This window comes from Cuculus canorus, chromosome 2 (genome assembly GCF_017976375.1).
Source record: "Cuculus canorus isolate bCucCan1 chromosome 2, bCucCan1.pri, whole genome shotgun sequence".
Lineage (NCBI taxonomy): Eukaryota > Metazoa > Chordata > Aves > Cuculiformes > Cuculidae > Cuculus > Cuculus canorus.
The window spans coordinates 95,490,835-95,510,653 of NC_071402.1; the positions used below are offsets into that span (position 1 = coordinate 95,490,835).

The 19,819-nt window shown below is 38.5% G+C and overlaps 1 protein-coding gene across 2 annotated transcripts in view; it reads left to right on the top strand.

Annotated features, from left to right (window-relative positions):
- RNF182 (ring finger protein 182) overlaps positions 1-19,150 on the top strand; it is a 37,378-nt gene extending 18,228 nt beyond the window's left edge. For both annotated transcript variants that reach the window (XM_054060724.1, XM_054060725.1), the window contains 2 exons: positions 4,723-4,804; positions 10,551-19,150. In XM_054060724.1, the coding sequence (XP_053916699.1) occupies positions 10,767-11,504 (738 nt within the window). In that variant the 5' untranslated portion in view covers positions 4,723-4,804; positions 10,551-10,766 and the 3' untranslated portion in view covers positions 11,505-19,150. The remainder of the gene's footprint in view (positions 1-4,722; positions 4,805-10,550) is intronic.
- Positions 19,151-19,819: the final 669 nt, after the last annotated feature.

The window sequence follows — 19,819 nt, forward strand, 5'->3', positions numbered from 1 at the left end:
TGGATTTTGTGTTTTAAATATGCTCAACAGGCACACTTCAAACGTTTTGATTTAGTTCAACCTTTGAACTGTTGTAGTTACAAATGACATAAAAATGCTCTAAGTCTGCTCAAAGCAAAGACAATTTCATACCCTCCATTGAGTTTGTGAGACTTAACGAGTTCAACTCTTTTAGATGATGGAAAATCTGGAAAGTCCAGGTTGTCTTGCCCCAAAACAGAATTAGGCAACTCTTGCTGAAACCCATTTTCCAACTGCTTTACAGATTCAGCTTAATCAGATTTAGACTTGCTTGGGTTATCTGCCATTATGGCAGTATATTTCTAGCAGAAACACATGAGGGAGTTACATTGCATTCTTAACTGGATTTAAATACATACTATGGATAAATTATCTGCTTCTTTTTGCACCTCTTTTCCAATCTCAAGGGCACTCCAGGTCTGAGCATGCTCCCAGAAGTAGCAATAGTCTCAAGGCAATTGCTGCTGATCATGGTGCCTTCGGAAATACCCAAAGGTTATCATGTTTCAGCTCATCCTCAACAGATTCCTGTGTACTTTAGGAATGGTGTAGGATAGTATGATGTATACATAGTAAGTAGAGCAAATTTTTTTGATGGCCACTGTGGAAAATTTAAGGACCGGTGAGGGCTAACTCTTCAAAGCTAACTCTCAAGGAGACATTGAGACTATCGGTGAAGAGGATTTCTCTTGAGAAAGTGGTCCTGCAAAAGTGGTTCCTTACAGAATGCAGTCTTTGTGTTATTGCTGTATGTAGAGTCTCAGCCCACGAGGATTCTGTCCTTCACTTGAAATACTCCGTCCAGTATTTAAACTCTTTTGCTGACAGTTCATAATGTGTTAAAAAAACCCACATTTCACTGCTAAATAATGTGTTAAGAGCAGAACAATTCATACCAGTCTCCCTGAAGTTTAAGTACTTCATAAGCATTAATCTGAGTTAAGCAAATCTCACCAGCAGAACAGTCCAGTGATTCTCAGACTGGTGGTGTAGCGTTTTATAGATCTCTGACAGTCCCAGAGCATTCACAATAGTTATCACAAAGATACCTCGAGATGAATACTTAAAACAGCTCTTGTTTGAGAGGATTCCTGTATTCCTTTATGGCATTACATAAAAGCTGTGCATATCATCTGAAGCAAAAGAATTTAACTCTTATCATCTACCTTTTAAATACATGCAATTTTATTTCATGTACCTGTGTCTGGAATGAGAGATGTGCATGCAATAACGGTTCTTTGTAGTTTTGTCACGTGTTTGCATGCAGCAACCATGCAACTGTGAAGTCTTGCTAGACAGACATAAAGTGTCTGTTATATTCTTGTGGAGTTGCTGTAATGCTGCTTCATTTTCTGCAGAAGCACTCAAAAAAAAAATAAATTAGCTACTACCAGATAATTTTCTTTTGTATTTCCCAAGCTATTGGGACTCCCTGCAACATCAGCTAGACTAGATTTTGGTTGCCAGCTTTTCAAAAAGGATATGCTGGTCTAAGACCAGGTATGAAGAAGTTCTTTGTAAGTGGAAATCTGTATTGGATTTGGATTGTTTCAACATATGGTTTTCAAACAATCTGTGACTGAAGTACCTACAGTTGTTTTTCACGGTTTTCCTTTTTACAGAGGATAACATGCAAATTGTGAGCTGTAGCTAAAGCAGAAAACCTTGTTACCAAATGCATGTAAACAATAAGTAAACTTCAGTATGAATACTGCCCTGTATAATCCTCTAGTGTTTTTATTTTCTTTTTGCACTCACTGACCGAGATGAAATAGAAAACATAGTAAAATTTTGATACATGGCCATATCCTCAAAAATGTCTGAAACAGAATGAACACAGTTAAACATACTTACAAATTAGGCAGATTGCTTTTAATGACAATAGAAGAAAGCAAGAAGTACAGCTTCATTTCTACTCTATTCTGGGATTATTTTCAACTCCATTAGGACAAAGCTAATGCAACACTTACATTCTATTGAAATCTTATTTTGAAGGTTAATTGGAACTTATTATAATGCATTAGAATTATTCCCCTGTGCGAAGACAAATTTCTTACTGAATGATGTAATGAAGAGGAATTTTCTGTAATTTTGTCTCACCTGGTGCCTCCGCAATTATATAACACAGAAAAAATGTCCAAAGAAAAATAATTCTGTAATATTTTTGTGTTCTTCCATTCTGTGCATCACAATGTCTTTTAGTACAACAATAATTTATATTAAAAAATAAAGTTATTTGCTTGTATTTCTGGACTTATTTTAATTACTAACATTCAAACATGCAATAGCAAGCAAAACAGGGAGTTAAACTCTATGATGTTATCTTCACATATTCTGAAACCTAATATAAAATCATATTGACTTTTAATACTGCCTCATTTGAAGATAGATGCTAGACATATCTGTAGGTCATATCATTAAATATTTATGCCTATATTAAGACATACTAGGAAGCTTTTTATTTATTTATCATTTTGTATCTTTTCAAGTCATATTCTAGAATCAGTGTCCTACAGTCTGCTCAGTTCTCAGGAGCTTCTAAAGGACACAAACGCTAAAGCAGAGGAACAGAGCTCTGTCTTACTTGAGAAGGCTGCCAAAATCCACCCCTACTACCAAAGAGGAGAATGTCTAACCTTTCCCTTAAATAATAGTAAGGTCTTGAGTTCTATCGTGAAATATATATGTGTATGTTCTTATTGGAGGAGATAATTTCTTGGTTACAGAATCATAGGAAAAACCATAGGCAGCAAGAAAGCAGTACAAGAGAAAATGCTAAAATGGCCCAAGTAAGCAAGTAAACAATTAAAAAGTATTTTTAAAGGAATGAATTAGTTTAAAATTAACAACTAGTGTATTTCCAAAATTAAATGTTACCATTTTCTATATAAATATCAAGCCATCTCTTTTTACTTATGGATTCAGTGCAATTAATAGTCTGTTTATATTGACTGCTATTAAGAGATCAGATCCTTGTCGATTATTACTTTTATTCTTTAAACAGCTACAAAGCAACCCAGAACATTAAATAGTCATTCAGCATATTGCTATGTAAACAGCTCATGAATCATATATGAGGGGAAAAGTCTTCATAAGAAATATTGGAATAGATTTTGCTTCTAGAAGTCCCAACTAGCAAACTGGGTTTTTTTTCTACATCATTGTTTTAAGATTCATGTCAATACTGTGGTAGCCTCTATCTAGAAAGAAAGTCATTGAGGATAGTAGGTTTTCAATAAGGCATTCACTATTTATTCGTACCATTTTCCACTACTAACTGACACATAATGTGAGTTATTGGAATAACAAAAAAGTATTGCAAATGATATTGTTAAGAATAAATGGAGTCTGGGGATCTTCAATATGCACATGCAAAGGATGTGGAAAATACTCTAAGAGCCAGTGTCACAGTACTGAACAAAGTGAACCCTTTCTTAGATGAAAATATCCCTCCTTACACACTGGCAGTAAAATAATAATAATAAAAGAATATTAAGTGTTGGGTTTTGGGGTTTTCTTATTCTAAGATGGCACTTTAATATTGAGTATGACTTCTATATGATCATTTAATATGACTTCTCATGGTAAATGATCAAAGACCCATGAACTCTGATTTGAATATGAAAACCTGTGATTTTCTGTATTTTGTATATTTGTGATATTATTGTAGAGGACTGAGAGAGATCAGGCAAGGGCTCTAAATATTTCTGATAAAAATACTTGTATTTTATAATAGTCACTTGTGAAGCAGTCAATAATACACAAATGTTTGCTGTATATGTTGCAGGATTCCTCTTCTATGTATAGTTATCAGAGAAATAACCTCATTATATATCCCATTGAAAACTATGTTTTCATGAAAATAATTGAGTCATTTTTCATAGCAGTTTACACAGCCAACTGTAAAGCAAGCATGGATCAGTATGTCACATTCTGTAGTCCTTGTGCAAAGTCTCACATTGACTAGAATTGACAGGGAAATGCCCATTGTTAAAACCCATCCAATGTTATCAGAAATGTGGTATGAAACTGGTTGAATATGTGATAGCTGCTGGCACTTTGAACGCAGTCTATTCAAATGTCAGATTAGTGAAGCAGTTTGGGTTTTTTTGTTGCATTGTGCTTAGCACAAGCTGGAAAAATCTAGTGTGATGGTCATTTCCTGCTGAGTCAGAATGCAGCAAAGCTGCTGGAATGGGAATGCAGTGGTCCACAGGAGATGGTTGCTTTCCTGGTCTGTGCTGGAGAAGAGACTGCAGTTTGGAAAAGTAGAAGTGATTAAAGAGTTTTGATGAGATTTGTGAAGGAAAGTATTTTGATATGTTTTTTAAACTCTTCTTTCAAAGCACAGTTTATCTCCTTAACTGCTTTGCTGTTGGGGTTTTTTTGAGTGAAGTGCTAACATCTGTGAATATGTGTTTGCTAGAAGAGATAGCACTTCGGAGTGTTCAGCGCATAATATTGAAAGAGGCTTAAAATCAACAACAGATCCGTAAAGATAATTCTGGATTATTTTACAGGAATATTTTCATTAAATGAGGTTTACCCAATATATTTCTCTGAACAGATATATTAACATATGGGTATTTCTGTCCAAACCAGAGAAGTTGGACTACTTTATCTTGTTCAGAGAAAACAGACTGAAAAGTCTCCCAGCTGTATTGCTGCTCAACTAATTTTGTTTCCCTCATTTCCCACCAGTTTTTTTCCTGTCTGGAGAAGAATAAGAATTTCTTTCATTCCCTGCAAGTGAACCTTTGCAAGAAGTTCTTTTTCTTGAAAAGTAAGTTTATCTGTATTTATTTATCTCTCTATATTTTTTCCTTCTCTTATTCCCTAAATAAACATGGCTTGCATTTGGGGGAGATTCTTTGAAAATACTGTATATTGGGTAGCTCTATGGATGATATCTTACAGAAGTTAGTTATTAATATCATGTATTTGCTTTAGGTCATCTGTGAAATATTAGGAAAGTCCCTTCACAGAAAAAAAAAAAAAAAAGCATGAGAGATGAATGATAAAAAGTGTGAAAAACTGGGCAAGGGTGGTTTTTCAGCTAGGGAGAAAGCACAAATTTCCCATCCACTTGGCCCTGTCAGCATGACATGAGCTCCAATATTGAGAGCTGCATCTACAACTAATTGCTTCTGGCCTCTCATAAGAACGCTTTGTCTATGCAGTGTTTGAGAGATGAGTGGGCCATGACATGTTGCACCAACTCATTCACCTTTCTGACTATTTAATCAGTCTGGTTCTGTGGGTAGCCTCCTCTTGCTCTCAAGGGAGGAGATTCCTCCTGCTTCTTCGACTGCCCTGCAGCAGTCAACTGGAGCACCATGGGGACTGCTGACGATCTTCTGCCATCTGGAAGATGCCTCTTTTGTCTTCAGCTTCTCTCCCTTTCTAGTAAAAGGGTCAGGTAGAGGACATTCGAAGGTATTGTACGGATGGCACCAGGAAGGGGAAAAGAGGGAGTCATAGCTCAAGCAGCAGCAGAAACATGAAGTGAACAGGAGGGATGAATTCAGTACTGCAGTGCTTGCTTAGAATTCTTAGGGAAGATAAATGCTTGTCATAGTATAACAGATGTGCTTGATCTTGGGTAAACTGCAATGGGTGCTTTTATCATCCAATGTGTCTAGTTTGTTTACATTTTGTTTGGAAAGCCGCTATGCGCTACATAATAGCCACAGGAATGAGAAGTTCTGCAATTTCAGTCCCATTAGATAGGTTCTATGGAAGACAGAATAGCAGGTATCTAGGCTTTCCTGTAAAAAGGAATTAATATGTTAAATAAAAGAAGATTATCTAGGAAAGATGTTTAGCTACATAAGCAACTGTCAGTTGACTCCTTATTCATTAAGGAACAAACCTTCTCAAAAATATCACATAAAGTGAGTTCAGGATACCAAAACATAGAATCATAGAATAATTTGAAAGGAGGCTCCAACAAGGGTCCTATACCCTTTGCTCAAAGCAGGGCCTAATTCCAAAGTAGAATGGCTTCAACAGTGTTGTATCCAGTCAAGTTTTCCATGTCTGTAAGGCTGGAGATGTCGTTTTCACCTCTCTCAGCACCTGTTCCAGTGTTTGAACACATTATGAAATATTTTTTCCTCATATCTAATTGAAATTTCCCTAGTTGCAACTTGTGTCTGTTGCTATCAAACAAGCAGGTGAGTCACTTTGATCTAAAAATAAGCCTAAATGGACAATTGGACATAAGGAGTAGTTTAAAGTCATGAAAAATATCAGAATTAACAAAAATAAGCACAATGCTTTAAAAATAGGCACGGGCCCTCACTTCGATCTCAAGTCAATAGCAGTTTTATATGTGAAGTGTCAGAGGTTAGACCCATCATAGGATTTGCACTTGGGAGTTTTTACTTGACTGCCCTCTGGATGTCAAGGTCAGAAAGAACATGCAGATTGCAGCCCAGTACTTAAAAAATCACAAACATTAGCAGAGTATTGGAGCATATAACAGGGATATACTTACTCATGTCATCATAAAAAAGTAGCTCAGAGAGAAGACGAAGACAGGAACACAAAGACACAATCCTTTTTCTTCTACTTAGTATTGTAACTTCTCTTGCTCACAACGCACACAGCAAGAAGGAGTATGTGAATTGCTGCCTTTTTGACAGGGGACCAGGATTCAGAGGGGCAGCAGCTAATATATTCCTTGCTTTGATTCCTTATTTTGCCTGCTTCCAGTAAATATCCACAGAGACATTCAAAAGGCAAGCTGGAAAATCTTTGACATAGAGTAAAAGTTGCTTGACTGAGTAGCTGGACATATTTGTCAAGAAATGTCTCATTTTCTCATGAAATAGGGCTAATTTGAAGTAAAATTTATTTAAAATCCTCAGTTTTCTTATATTTTAATAGGTCTCTGATCAGAGAACTTTTTAATATATGTGATGTGTGTAGCAGGGCAGCATAAATTAAGCTCAAAAAGGTGTCAGTTCTCAGCAGAGAAAAAATCAGCAGGGAAGTGAGTATTGTGAAGGAAATAGAAAAAAATTCCCTAAGAAATCAGGAAAGCAAAGGAGACAGAGGAAGCATCTAAAATCACCATAGCTGAGAAGGTAAAAAATGTATGAATAGCATTAGTAGGAATCAGTGATTAAATTTTAATTTTCAAAGGAAAAGATGTATAAATTAAGAATAGGAGTAAGCAGTTATCACACAAGAACACATAAGGAGAAATTCAGTATCAGACCTTAGCCAAAATAAAAATAATCGATGTTTTATTACTGATGAATGTTTTAAAGAGACACTAAGCTGGGAGGAAATGTAGATCTGCATGAGGGTAGAGAGGCTCTTCAAAGGGATCTGAACAGGCTGGATCAATGGGCTGAAACCAACAAGATAAGACTCAACAAGACCAAATGCACTTGGGACACAACAACCCCGTGCAGTGCTACAAGCGTGGGGAATAGTGGCTGGAAAGCTGGCAGAGAATGGGGAGTGTTGGTTGACAGCCAACTGAACAGGAGCCAGCAGTGTGCCCAAGTGGCCAAGGAGGCCAACAGCGTATTGGCTTGTGTCAAGTCCAGGGAGGTGGTTCTGCCCCTGTACTCAGCATTGGTGAGGCTGCAGCTCAAATCCTGTGTTCAGTTTTGGGTCCATCACTACAAGAAAGACATTGAGGTCCTGGAGTGTGTGCAGAGAATGGCAACAAAGCTGGTGAAGGGGCTGGAGAACAAGTCTTATGAGGAGCAGCTGAGGGAACTGAGGTTGTTTAGCCTGGAGAAAAGGAGCCTGAGGGGAGACTTTATCAGTGTCTACAACTACCTGAAAAGAGGTTGTGGAAAGGTCTCTTCACCCAAGTGATAGGTGATAGGACAAGAGGGAATGGCCTCATGTTGCACCAGGGAAGGTTCAGATTAGACATTAGGAAAAACTTCTTCAGCAAAAGGCTGCCCAGTGATGTGCTTCAGTCACCATCCCATCCGTGGAGGTATTTAAAAGACGGGTAGATGAAGTGCTTAGGGATATGGCTTAGTAGAAGACAGGCATGGTTGGACTTGATGACCTCAAAGGTCTTTTCCAACCTCGCAATTCTATGATTATGCTTAAAAGTCATCTAAAAGATGGTATTTGGAATTAAATAAAAAGAGCAGTAGAAATGGTTAAGGAAACACATAGTCTAATGAAGGGTAAAGGATTGGTTGCAAGATCCCTAAAAGATGTACTTTTTGTGTCTTATAAGATGTTTAGTTTGTACATTCTGAAAGTTGGGCATCAACATTCTCATGTTTGTCTTGCCTAACAAATATAGTCACAGTACAAAAACAAAAACAATAGTAAGGTAGAGAGGAAAACTTTTAAAGCACGAAAGAAAGCAATTGGAAGAGGCAAGAAAAAAACATCAAGAAAAGTGAATGGGAAAGGAGACATGTTTCTTATAAATTCTCTGAGAAATATGGTTTTTTCTTCACTGTGTTGTCATGCTTTTATAATCGCTGCATTTTCTGAAGTAGAACCTCTTTGTTTTAAAATCCAAGAGATGAGTTTTAGAAATTATGTTACTTAGAGAAGCTATATTCTGCAGAAGGTTAAAAGACAATGGAAAAAAAAGCGCAGTAGGAACAAGAGGCCCATGAAAGAGACTTTACTGTGCCTGATAGCTTGTAGGTAAAATGTTTTGACAGAAGGAGCACATTGCTTAAAAGAGAGAACTTCCTGCTTTGTTCTCAAAAAAAAAAAAAAAAAGACAAATACCTGAATGCTAGGAGTGAGTAAAACCTTCCCAAGGAACAGGGAAAGGAATCATAGAATCATAGAATAGTTTGGGTTGGAAGGGACATTAAAGATCATGCAGTTCCATCCCCCTGCCATGGGCAGGGACACCTCCCACCAGATCAGGCTGCTCAAGGCCCCATCCAGCCTGGCCTTGAACACCTCCAGGGATGGGACATCCACAGCTTCCCTGGGCAACCTGTGCCGGTGCCTCACCACTCTCACAGTGAAGAAATTCCTCCTTATGTCTAGTCTACATCTGCCCCTCTCCAGTTTATACCCATTGCACTTAGTCCTATCGCTACAAGCCTTTGTGAACAGCCCCTCCCCAGCTTTCCTGTAGCCCCTTTCAGGTACTGGAAGGAAGCTTTAAGATCTCCTCAGAGCCTTCTCTTCTCCAGGCTGAACAAGCCCAACTCTCTCAGCCTGTCGAATCAAAGGAATCAAACATTTACTAAAACTAATTGTCAGGAAACAAATTTATTGAAATAGACCGCTTTTTTCATATCACATGTGCATTATAGTTACTGATAATGCAAGAGGTAGCTGGACAAAAGTGCTGACCCCCATTGTTTGACTGTGGCAAATTTCTTGCTGCGTGATGGAACGAGTTTGAAAGGCTGCAAAATGCAACGCAACAGCCATCTCTGTGAGCAAGCCTATGCCTGAATCTGGAGGAAGCTTTTCTTTTCTGGCAGAAAGAGCTGCTTTTGTAAATGCTGGTAATTATTGGTCCCCAGAGTACATGGTCCCAGTTAATGTTTTGTTTATTATACATGGACTGTTTCCTGAAGTTGTGAAAATGCACGATTACAAATTACGACAATACATTATTTTAAGTGAGGCTGACAGGTCTGATGGCAGAATGGGAGCACAGCAGCACAAGCGTGCCACGGGCTTTTTCTTAGCTGAGGTGTGAAACAGCTGTTACAGCCATGAAACACTTGAAAGACAGTGCATCTGGCAAATGTCTGTGAGAGGCATGTCAGCCTTCATTCTAGCATCCACATTTTAAAGAAGACATTTGTTGCAAGCTAAAGAACCCTCATTTTTGTAATCTGTTTCCAGCAGCTAGGTGGAGACAGAGAAATGAGCTGTTCCACAAGCAGCAAAATTAGCAGAGCCTTATCTTTTCCAAATTTGACCTAGGTCTCCACATAACTCTTTGAAATAACCCCAGCCCTCTTCCATACCCACTGCACTCCCCAAAGCTCTTTATTTCCCCACAGTATCACCAGCTTCCCCCTGTATTACCCCCCTCTGTGACTGTTAAGAGCAGAGGCTGAGTGAGTGCTGGCTGACTGTTGCCCTCCAGGATAAATGATAGTCATTATAAGTGCCTCTCCTCTACCCAGCTGCAGGTGTTCACTACTTTTTTAGAAACTTTGTCATCTTCAATACTTCTGCCTCTTTGCTGATTTATTTGAAATTGGATAGCAGGTTCTTGCATTACCAGAAAGACAGAAATCTCCAGGGCTCAGGTCTGATTTCCTTAGGAAACCCAGGGTTCAAACAGTCACAGATCAGTGATTGGATTGCAACTTCTGCTGAGAACTTCATGGGCTGAACCAGTCAAAGTTACAAGTCTAAGCAAAATATGTTCAGCATGACAGAAAGTTTTATCAGCACAACTGCTATGTAGGTACATATGTCACAGGAAAAAACTACCTTAGAGGTATTTTTAGCAAAGGAAGCTAAGCTTGTAAAAAGTGAACTTGCATTTTCCACCTGCTACAGGTTTTTCTTTTCTTCCACAAAAAATTCCACATTGTCTTTTTCAGATGGATGCCTGGCTCAGAGTAAAGGACACACAGTGCACAATCCCTAGCAGAAGCTGAAAAAGGATGATGCTTACTGATGTTTTTCAACAATGTCATCTCCTCTTTTCCTGTTTGAGATGGATGATATGATCACCAGGAAAAAGCTCTAAAATAAACCCAAGTGACCTCTTTGTCTGTTGACTCCTCTTTCTGCAATTCTAAAAAACATCAGAAAAAATGACCAGTCAACTACCAGAGGAGTCTGTGGAGACCCAGAGCTCAGATGAGCTTGAGTGCAAGATCTGTTACAACCGCTACAACCTGCGACAAAGAAAACCAAAAGTGCTGGAGTGTTGTCACAGAGTATGTGCCAAATGCCTTTGCAAGATAATAGACTTCGGTGATTCCCCGCAAGGAGTCATAGTATGCCCATTTTGCAGGTTTGAAACGTGCCTGCCAGACGATGAGGTTAGTAGTCTTCCTGATGACAACAACATCCTTCTGAATTTAGCTTGTGGGGGAAAGGGAAAGAAGTGCCTACCAGACAACCCAACAGAACTGTTGCTGACTCCCAAAAGGTTGGCATCTCTGGTTAGCCCTTCTCACACCTCTTCTAATTGCCTGGTTATTACAATCATGGAAGTACAAAGAGAAAGTCCCCAGACTCTGAACTCAACCCCGGTGGTCGAATTTTACAGGCCTACGAGTTTTGACTCTGTTGCAACTGTGTCCCACAACTGGACAGTGTGGAACTGCACATCTTTGCTCTTCCAGACTTCAATTCGGGTGCTAGTGTGGTTGCTAGGGTTGCTGTACTTTAGTTCCTTGCCTTTAGGGATTTATTTACTGGTATCTAAGAAGGTAACCCTTGGGGTTGTCTTTGTAAGCCTTGTTCCTTCGAGCCTTGTTATTCTCATGGTTTATGGCTTTTGTCAGTGTGTTTGCCATGAAGTTCTAGACTGCATGTCATCTTGATAACAAATACAGTAAAATAAGGTGTATTGCCACATGTGTAGCATAGTTGATTTATCCTGTCTTTGTATTCTTATTTATTCTTATTGTTGTACATCCCACTAAATGGAAGCAGTGTCCCTAGTTATATGGTCCTTTTTTTCTACTTAATTTTATTCCCACTCTCTTTTTTTTTAATCTAAATAATGGTAATAAAATTTACATGCTGATTGTAAAAGGCCAAGTTGTAGAAAGAGATAAAGCAAACTTGCCAAACTCGGTGCCTGCTGCTACTGCCACTAGTCAAATGAGTAGACCTTTGGCTTTCTATGTACCTGATCATGTCAGTCAAGGCTGTGGGATCCACCCTCAAAGAAATTAGTATAACAGGCACCTTGCAGGTCGAATTACGACATCTCTTCATCCGAAGCATGAGATGTTTTGGAATATCTGCTGGTTTTCACTCATTTTCATTTATAGCAAATTACATTGCTTTCTTAATATAAGAAGAATAACACAAGCTACTATTGCTTTTTTTCAGTTCTTGTCATAGCAAAAATATTTGTGGGAGGCCAACGGTTATATATTTTTTGCGTTCTGTAATGTGAGGAATCTTTTTCTCACCGTGCTAAAAATGTCTCCAAAACACTTTCCCGAAACAGAAGTCCACCTTACTTGTCATATAGTAGCAGCTTCCTCTAAGATGCTCCTGCTAATGAGTACTTCCAGGAACCCAGCCACACCAGGGTTCAGAGCTCTGCAGATTTCTCTAGCTGTGTTCTGTTATGCTTAACCCTCCCTCCCAGCATTTCCACCAGCATACCACGTTTCCAACCCAATAGTCCTCCAACAAATTTCCTGACTAACTTCATGCACATCTACTTTGTGGTAGCTACAGTGGAGGATTTGGCTTATGTGACTTTACCTATCAAGACAGACTTTTATTCCCAACCATTAGCAATAGGACCTTCAATCACTAAGATGAATTTCAGAAAAAATCTGAAATTGTTAACTGTTGAGGTCTCTTTTTCTTTCTGAGTTCACAGAATGAACATTGAAAGTAGGTGCTATAACTTTGAGAAGGTTTCTGTTTAATGCATAGTCCTTCAAAATGTTTAATACCCTGAACTCCTTCTGTCACTATTGTGAGTTGATAGCACTCTAGATGTGGCAATTACCATGTCTTGATTAGCTGACTTCAGGGGAATTACTGATGATTTGCCATTCCACAAATAGAATCAGGTCCTGTAAGGCCTGTTGGATGGTTTAGGCTAAGTTCTGAACTACTGGAAGAGCACAAAAATAAGAAATATTTAATGTTTATGTGTGTAACTAGGTCTAGTCAACACCACAGCTGCAAAATCCTTTTCCTGTGCACAGCAGGGTAAAAAAAGTGAGCAATGCAAGTATGGGGTTTGGGTCAGGTAAAACAGTAATTTTAAGGCAGTGTAAGAGGGAGAGGGGTTTGTTGCATGAAGACTGAATATATGGCCTAACAATATATTCTTAGAGCAAACTGACTTTGGTAAGAATGAAAAATGCCAATAGGGAAAAGTATGTGGTTGCTGTGTTTGTAAATAGGATTTGAAGTCAAACTGGCCCAGTTTCTGTAGATTGCTCAGGTGATATCTAGTTTCATTCCTATTGCAAGCTTAGGGAGAAATGTTGAAAGGTAAAGGTCCTGCTTTTCTTGACACTCATTTTATGATAGTGCATATATATGTGTGTATATGTACATATAGACACATACATAAGAAGAAAACATAGTGAAATTATAGTTTTCAAGTGTATGGAGTTATGGAGCTACGTACTGAATGATTAAAGGAATGTTTCAGACTTTTCTGTAATGACTTTATAAGAATTATAACTAAAACATTTTCAGAATTCCTAGAAATTACTGTTCCAAAATAATTGTTTTTAATGTTTGTGATAAAGCACATATAGTTAGAAGAGGTATCATCTCCAGTTCTGGTATACTGCAAGGTTTGACGCTTCTATGAACTCATAAATTTTAAGTATCCAACAACAATCATGTCAAAAAGCAAGAAAAATAGAAATGTATGTGGTTTTATAGTATCTCATAACTTTGGGAAAAGATGTATTTGTAGTGTTAGGGATTTATATGTTTTGGGATTTGTTCAAATTGTCTGAATATAGTGTCTCTAATAAAGGGCTACCTAACAGAGGAAGTAGGTTTTGCAAATGTGTGACATATATGTATTGTCTGTGCACAACATGTCTATAGTGCTACTTGCTGTGTTTTCCTTTTGGTTTTCTCGTAATGAAGATTGTCGTAGCTGCAGCACCTGTTATTTTGTACACTGTTTTAAAGCAGTGCCTAATCTTCGCAGGATTACTGCGGCATCAGTCACACATCACAGCACAAATAAATACACCTGTTATTATACTTCACTACTTTTAAGACTGACAGACCATTAAATTTATGCTGCTATTTTAGACTGTGCTGCGATACTAATGCACTCAAAAATGCGAGCATGGAAAAACGTATTGGTTGTATAGCCATTCTGCTGCTCAGCCAGAGCACATTATTACAGCTTTGGTATCATGAAAATCCTATATATCTTATAATATGGCCATTGAGAATTGCTAGGAGGTCTAAATCTCAATTATTTGTGGAGAAGATGTTTGTTGTGTGACTGAGACTAGAAGAACTTCAGATATTACTCTTTCATTATCCTTATTCTCCACCATCCCTAAAACTTAGAACTGAAAACTCGTGCCCTCTGCAGTGGAATAACTCTGCGGAAATCAGTGTAAATGGGGCTAGAATCAAGTCCTGCATACCTTCCTGCCTGAATTTCCTTCCCTTTCTGTGACTTTTTTCTGTCCTTGGAGAGTAATGGCTCTTGCAGTCATAAAATACTGCCTGCAATTCCTTTTCAGTAGAATTTTATTCCTGCTTTGCCTGGAGATGTGCCTCAACTGGGTACAGAGTGTTATAAATTCGTTACTACAAGATTAGTGTAGTCCAAATGAGATTTACTTTTTTTTGTTGCTTTTAACTCCTGCTTATCCTATGGATGTGGACTGTATCCTCACCTTGCACTATAATTCAGTGGTATCCTTTGAGAATCAGAATGATGCAGTAGTAGTTGTTGGGCACAACACAGGAAGGATGTGCTGAGCTGGACCGTACTCTGAGCAGGAGTCAGTCAGGGGTGAAGCTCTCCTACAAGCATGGCCTGAGCCCACAGTCTAAAGGGGAATTAATAGAGGGTGGGTTACGTGGAAAGCAGGGCTTGTGGATTCATAAACAGAATGTGAGAGTGAATTGTGGCTGAGAAGTTGCAGAGAGCAGAGAGGAGGTTCACAGGAAGGTGGATGGTGTTGTGTTTGAGGCAGTTCCTTTTATTAGGGTACAGAACCACTGTTTTTCCTAATTCTAACCATTTCCAGGGTGTGATTCAATTCATTTTCCCCCATTACTTTTGTGCCTCCTCTGCTGGGACAAGGCTTTGTGGAACAGTAAACAGTATTTAGAAATGAAAGAACATTTTCTACTACAGTGAGTTTGCAGCTCAGTCCAGCACAACCAGATTACTACTTGAAAAGATGGCAAATTGCAGTCAAGACGTGAGCGAGAACAGGATGCGGAGGGGAAATGGCAGCAGGTTGTTAAAATAGTTTTTATGTAAAAAAAAGGAAAACACCTGGCTACATCCTGCCTTGTCTTGGGTAGTTCAAAATTAATGAGAGGCTGTCCTAAGCTTGAGGACCCCCGTGACTCGACACCGTCCTCTGTGTAACCTCTGTGACAGTTCACTTTGAGTGTGCATCTCGATTTTATGTGTAGCAATTGTACGTCATGATTTAATCTTCCTGTGTGGATGATGGCTGTAGTGAAAAGTCCACTGTGTTTCACTCTTAAACAGGTTCATTTCAAATGCCCTAAGATTTCTCAGGATTTTTTTCTTCATATTCCTACAAAAGCAAGACAGTGTGCTGTTTTTTAAGTAGAACAGTGCCTTCAAGGGAAGAAAATGGGTAGAAGAACTGAGAATTTTTTAATCACTTTAAGATATTCAAAGCAATGGAAAGAGACTGTTCTGAGAGTCTACTTTTACTTTCATACTAAAAGATTAGATGTTATCCTTTGAGTGACATCAGTAAATATTTAGTCCTGGAGACTCCTGAGGGAGTTTGTAAGTCTGCCAGAGCTTAGGCACAAACCCCATGCTCCACTGCTTTTCTGTAAAGCACCATTCTGCCTTTTGCGTCGGCTCCCGGTGTCAAAAGTTGAACCGCCACAGCTTATAAAGAGTTCTGGCATAGAGAATAAATCCCCAGCCTGGGGATGGTACATCATCTTTTTAGAGACGTGTGTGGCAGCAGCAGAGCTTTCAGTGCTAGATGTTCAACAAAGAGAAGTCATCTTGCAGTCTGAATTGCTAGCATAAATTTAATCTTAAATCAAGTTTCATTGTGTTGAGCAACACTATAACTAGAAGTCCTTTCATTGTATTTCTGCCTCTTTTTTGTGTTACACAAATGTGGTTTGCATTTAAAAAAAATATTAAATCACAGAAACCAGAGATGGGTAGAAAAAAAAGCCTAATAAGTAATTGTATTCATTTCCTCTGCCCCTGTTGAGATGAATGCTTTGTTTGGTCTGGTTTTAAATATCTCGGGTGATGAGGCCTCTACCTTTTCCCACAAGGAACTTTTCAGCTGTTTAATAGGCATCTTTGCTAGGAAACATTTTCTTTGTACTTATCCCATTTTTTTCTTCTGCATAATGTAATCCCTTTATTCTGTGCCTACTGTTCTAACTTTTATGAAATCTAGGAAATGTGTCTTATTTATCCATTTCATACTGTAGCTGAATGATTCATAACCTTTGTTGTTCAAGTAATGCAAGAGATAAGCAACCAGCTAATACTTCACTGAGATGGTGTGCCATGTACCCATAGACATATTTCCTGGCAAGTCTTGGCTGACACTTCTTTCTGCATTAGGGAGTGAAAAATGTCAAGTGAAACTGAAGAGATACATCTTCCTAAGCACATGCGTGGCAATATTACTGAAATTTCAAGAGGTGCCGAGGCAAACAGCGTACTTCTTTAGACAGAGTTTTTCTTTCTGAAAGTCGATGATTTTGATAAAAGTCCGCTTTTTAGAAGTGTTTCAATGTCCTTTTCATAAGCAAACCTCTGTGTAAGAACCACACTGTGTCAAAACTCTTAACTTGTTGAGAGACAAGGCTGGATTGATTGCTACTCACTGCAGAGCAGTTTTTGCTGACAGCTTAGCTCAGAAGAAAAATTTAATCCAGCGTTAAGGAGAAGAGTTTGAAAAGATGCCTTTGCAACTGTGTCACTGAATTCCGATCTGTGCATGAAAAAGTGACTGATGTCTTGACAACTGAAACAGTGCATTGCCAATTTAATTACAACACATTAGATAGTCCTCTGCCTTTCTCAGATGACAAGAAACAGCAGCCTGACCTTAGGTAGGCAGAGGGACTTCACATGATTTTGCATTCAAAAGATGCTTAAAGAAGTGGTACTGCGCTTTGTAAGAGAAAGCTGAGACTGGATCAGGTGGATAATCTGCTGGCTCGAGAAGGGTCTCTCTAACAATGAGCGTGGTGGATGCATGTGAAGAAATGTGTGAACAGCCCACGTGGATGGTGCACTTCCAGTATACCTCTTCATTTATGGCATTCTGCAGTTTGGAGACCTCTTGAAATATGATTTATATCTTTGGGATAAGTAGTGTCTTTGGGTTTGATTCTTGCCTATGGATTTCTTTGAATTCCTTTAAGTGTTGTTTTTAACCCATTTATAGTCTTGGCATCTATAAAATCCTGCAGCAACAAGTTCTATAATTTGATACTTTGTGTAAAAGGTCTCTTTTGTCTTATAAACTGCTAAGATACTAGTTATATGTCCCATACTTTTTCTGATAAGAAAAGCAGTTCCAAGGCATGACTGCACATTGTTTCCTCCACACCCCTGAGAACTTCATCTGCCTCTAGAAATATGAACGTCATGATTTTATCCTTCATACTTCTCCTTGGCTGCCTCTTTTCCAAGCTGAAGATCCTAGTCAATTTGATCTCTCCTTAGACCGCAACCTTTACATGCTTGACACCATCGGTTGCACTTTCTTGAACCTTTTCTACTGTTACTTCTTCTTTTGCTTTGAGGTGCAGCAAAGCATAGGTTCTAATTAGTGTCATTTGTTAATAAGTTGTGTGACCATGTAAGCATCTGTATTCCCATGACTGCTGAAATCAGTTTGTCATCGATATCATTCCTAACAGCGACTCTCAGGTGCTAAACGTGACTATTGTTAGTTTGTGTATCATGCATTATATGGAAGGGGAAAACATGTGCTTGGATAAAGTTGCCAACATGTATTTATCCCATGCATTCTAATCTGTCTGCTTAAATTGTCTAGTTCATGTGGGTGCTGGAGATAGTACATTCCAGAAGAATATGTAATTTGATCTTGGCATAGCCTGTACAGATTTTAGCTCTATCCAGCATATGACTTGACATTGCTGGACTGAGCAGCTACTCATCAGCAAGATGAGTAAGATGCCTTCTCTCTCTGCCATAGTGGTGTGCCTACCTCATCCACTTGCTGCAGCCATCCCAAACTACAGCCTAGAGCTTTTCATTGCAAGAATACTCTTGTTTTTAACCTAATCTTTTATTTCCCAAGGTCTCTGGCCTTCTTCATATTTTCCTTCTTCATTCCAAGAAGAGGAGATGCTAGAAGATAAAGATAATAATGTCTTTTAGAGGATGAGTCCTTTACATTTGGTCCTTCATGTTGACAGTTAGGGCAAAAGTTAGGGGTCTCTGCCTTTGGTTCCCAGAGCTGTAAGCTGGAGACTCAGCATCTTGCTGTCCTGGGTCCCAAGGAAGGCTCCTTGCAGCCTCTGAAGGACTTCTTCACATTGATGTGCTTTGCATCACTGTTCCATCTTTGTTCCTGCTTTTACTTAGAAAAAATGAGTGACTGTAAAAAACATTATTATTGCATTAAAGTTAGATAGGGCTCATTTTCTCTCAGCAAAGAATAAAATTCTGAGGCCGAAACTCAGGAATTTTGTGGTGCTTCCAGGGTCAGCTGCTAATCTCTGACGACTTTTTTTGTTTGTTTTGGTAATGAAACATGCTAAATAAAACCAGATCAGTAAGGCTGTATAAATCATGCAGATAGTTAATGAAACTTGGCAAAAAAAATAAAGAAAGTAAAAGAAAAAAGAGGCTTAATCACATAACAGGGTTTGGGTGGAGAGGGCAAACAGCTGGATGTAACAAGACAAGACAAGGGATTGTAGGAACAATGCATGAAGACAGGTAGAATGTGAAAAATATATGTGCAAGCTCCGGTGAATTATTGGCACATTGTAGGGTGTAATGCTTGATCTAACAAACCGAAAAAAAAAAGAAGGTTTAAGTATATATTGCTTTACTTTATACTTTGTCTCCTAAAATTCACTGGGTTTAAATTCCAGATCAGCTTGAGGCTTACCAAATGTAATGTGAGTTTATGAAAGGAGTTTGACTACTGTAACTTTGCCTTCTATAGTTGTCTTTTAGTTTTATGAAGAAAAGTCTTCTTTTCGTTTGTCTTTATTTCAGGAATGGAATGATGAAATACAACACAGTCTTGCAGACACGGAAAATATAACATGGTAGCAAATGGCAAAAGTATAACTACTCCTGTCTGAAATAATGAAGTACTAATGTAAAAGTAATCATTTCACTCAATAAAAATTTAATTTTTCAGTAAAGATTTGTCATGATAAGCATATTTCTCAATGCCTGGATATGGAGTTCTTTCAGATTTCATTCCTGCTATCCATCAGATCAGTTTGAAAAATAGACTGAAGGTGAGTATGTGATAGCATTTCATAGTATATTAACCAAATAGGACAAAATATTTCTGTTTACAGCATGAGAATGTTAAGTATTTTGCATAAAGGAAGACTGAAAAAAAAAATAAACAAAAGCTAGGCAGATTTCTAGATGATCACTCAACTACATATTTTTAAAATAAAATGGCAGTGTGTATGAGGGAGCGCTCCAGGTAGCAGCCCGCAGGTACCTGGGAGCAAGATTTTGTATTGGAGCCCTACACTGTCTGACCTGGCCCATTGACTGTTATTAAAAATGCAAGGCTAATTCCTCATTTAGAGAAATATAGTCTTGCAAGGAAACCCTTAGTAAATGCATCTCTAAAACCTGAGCCCACTGGTGTTTGTCTCTTCTGAAGGCTGCAGGCTGTAGGTTGTCCCTCACGCTATCAGAGAGGCGGTGGCAGGGTCCAGTTGCAGGGGATGTGGTTGTGATCTGCACACA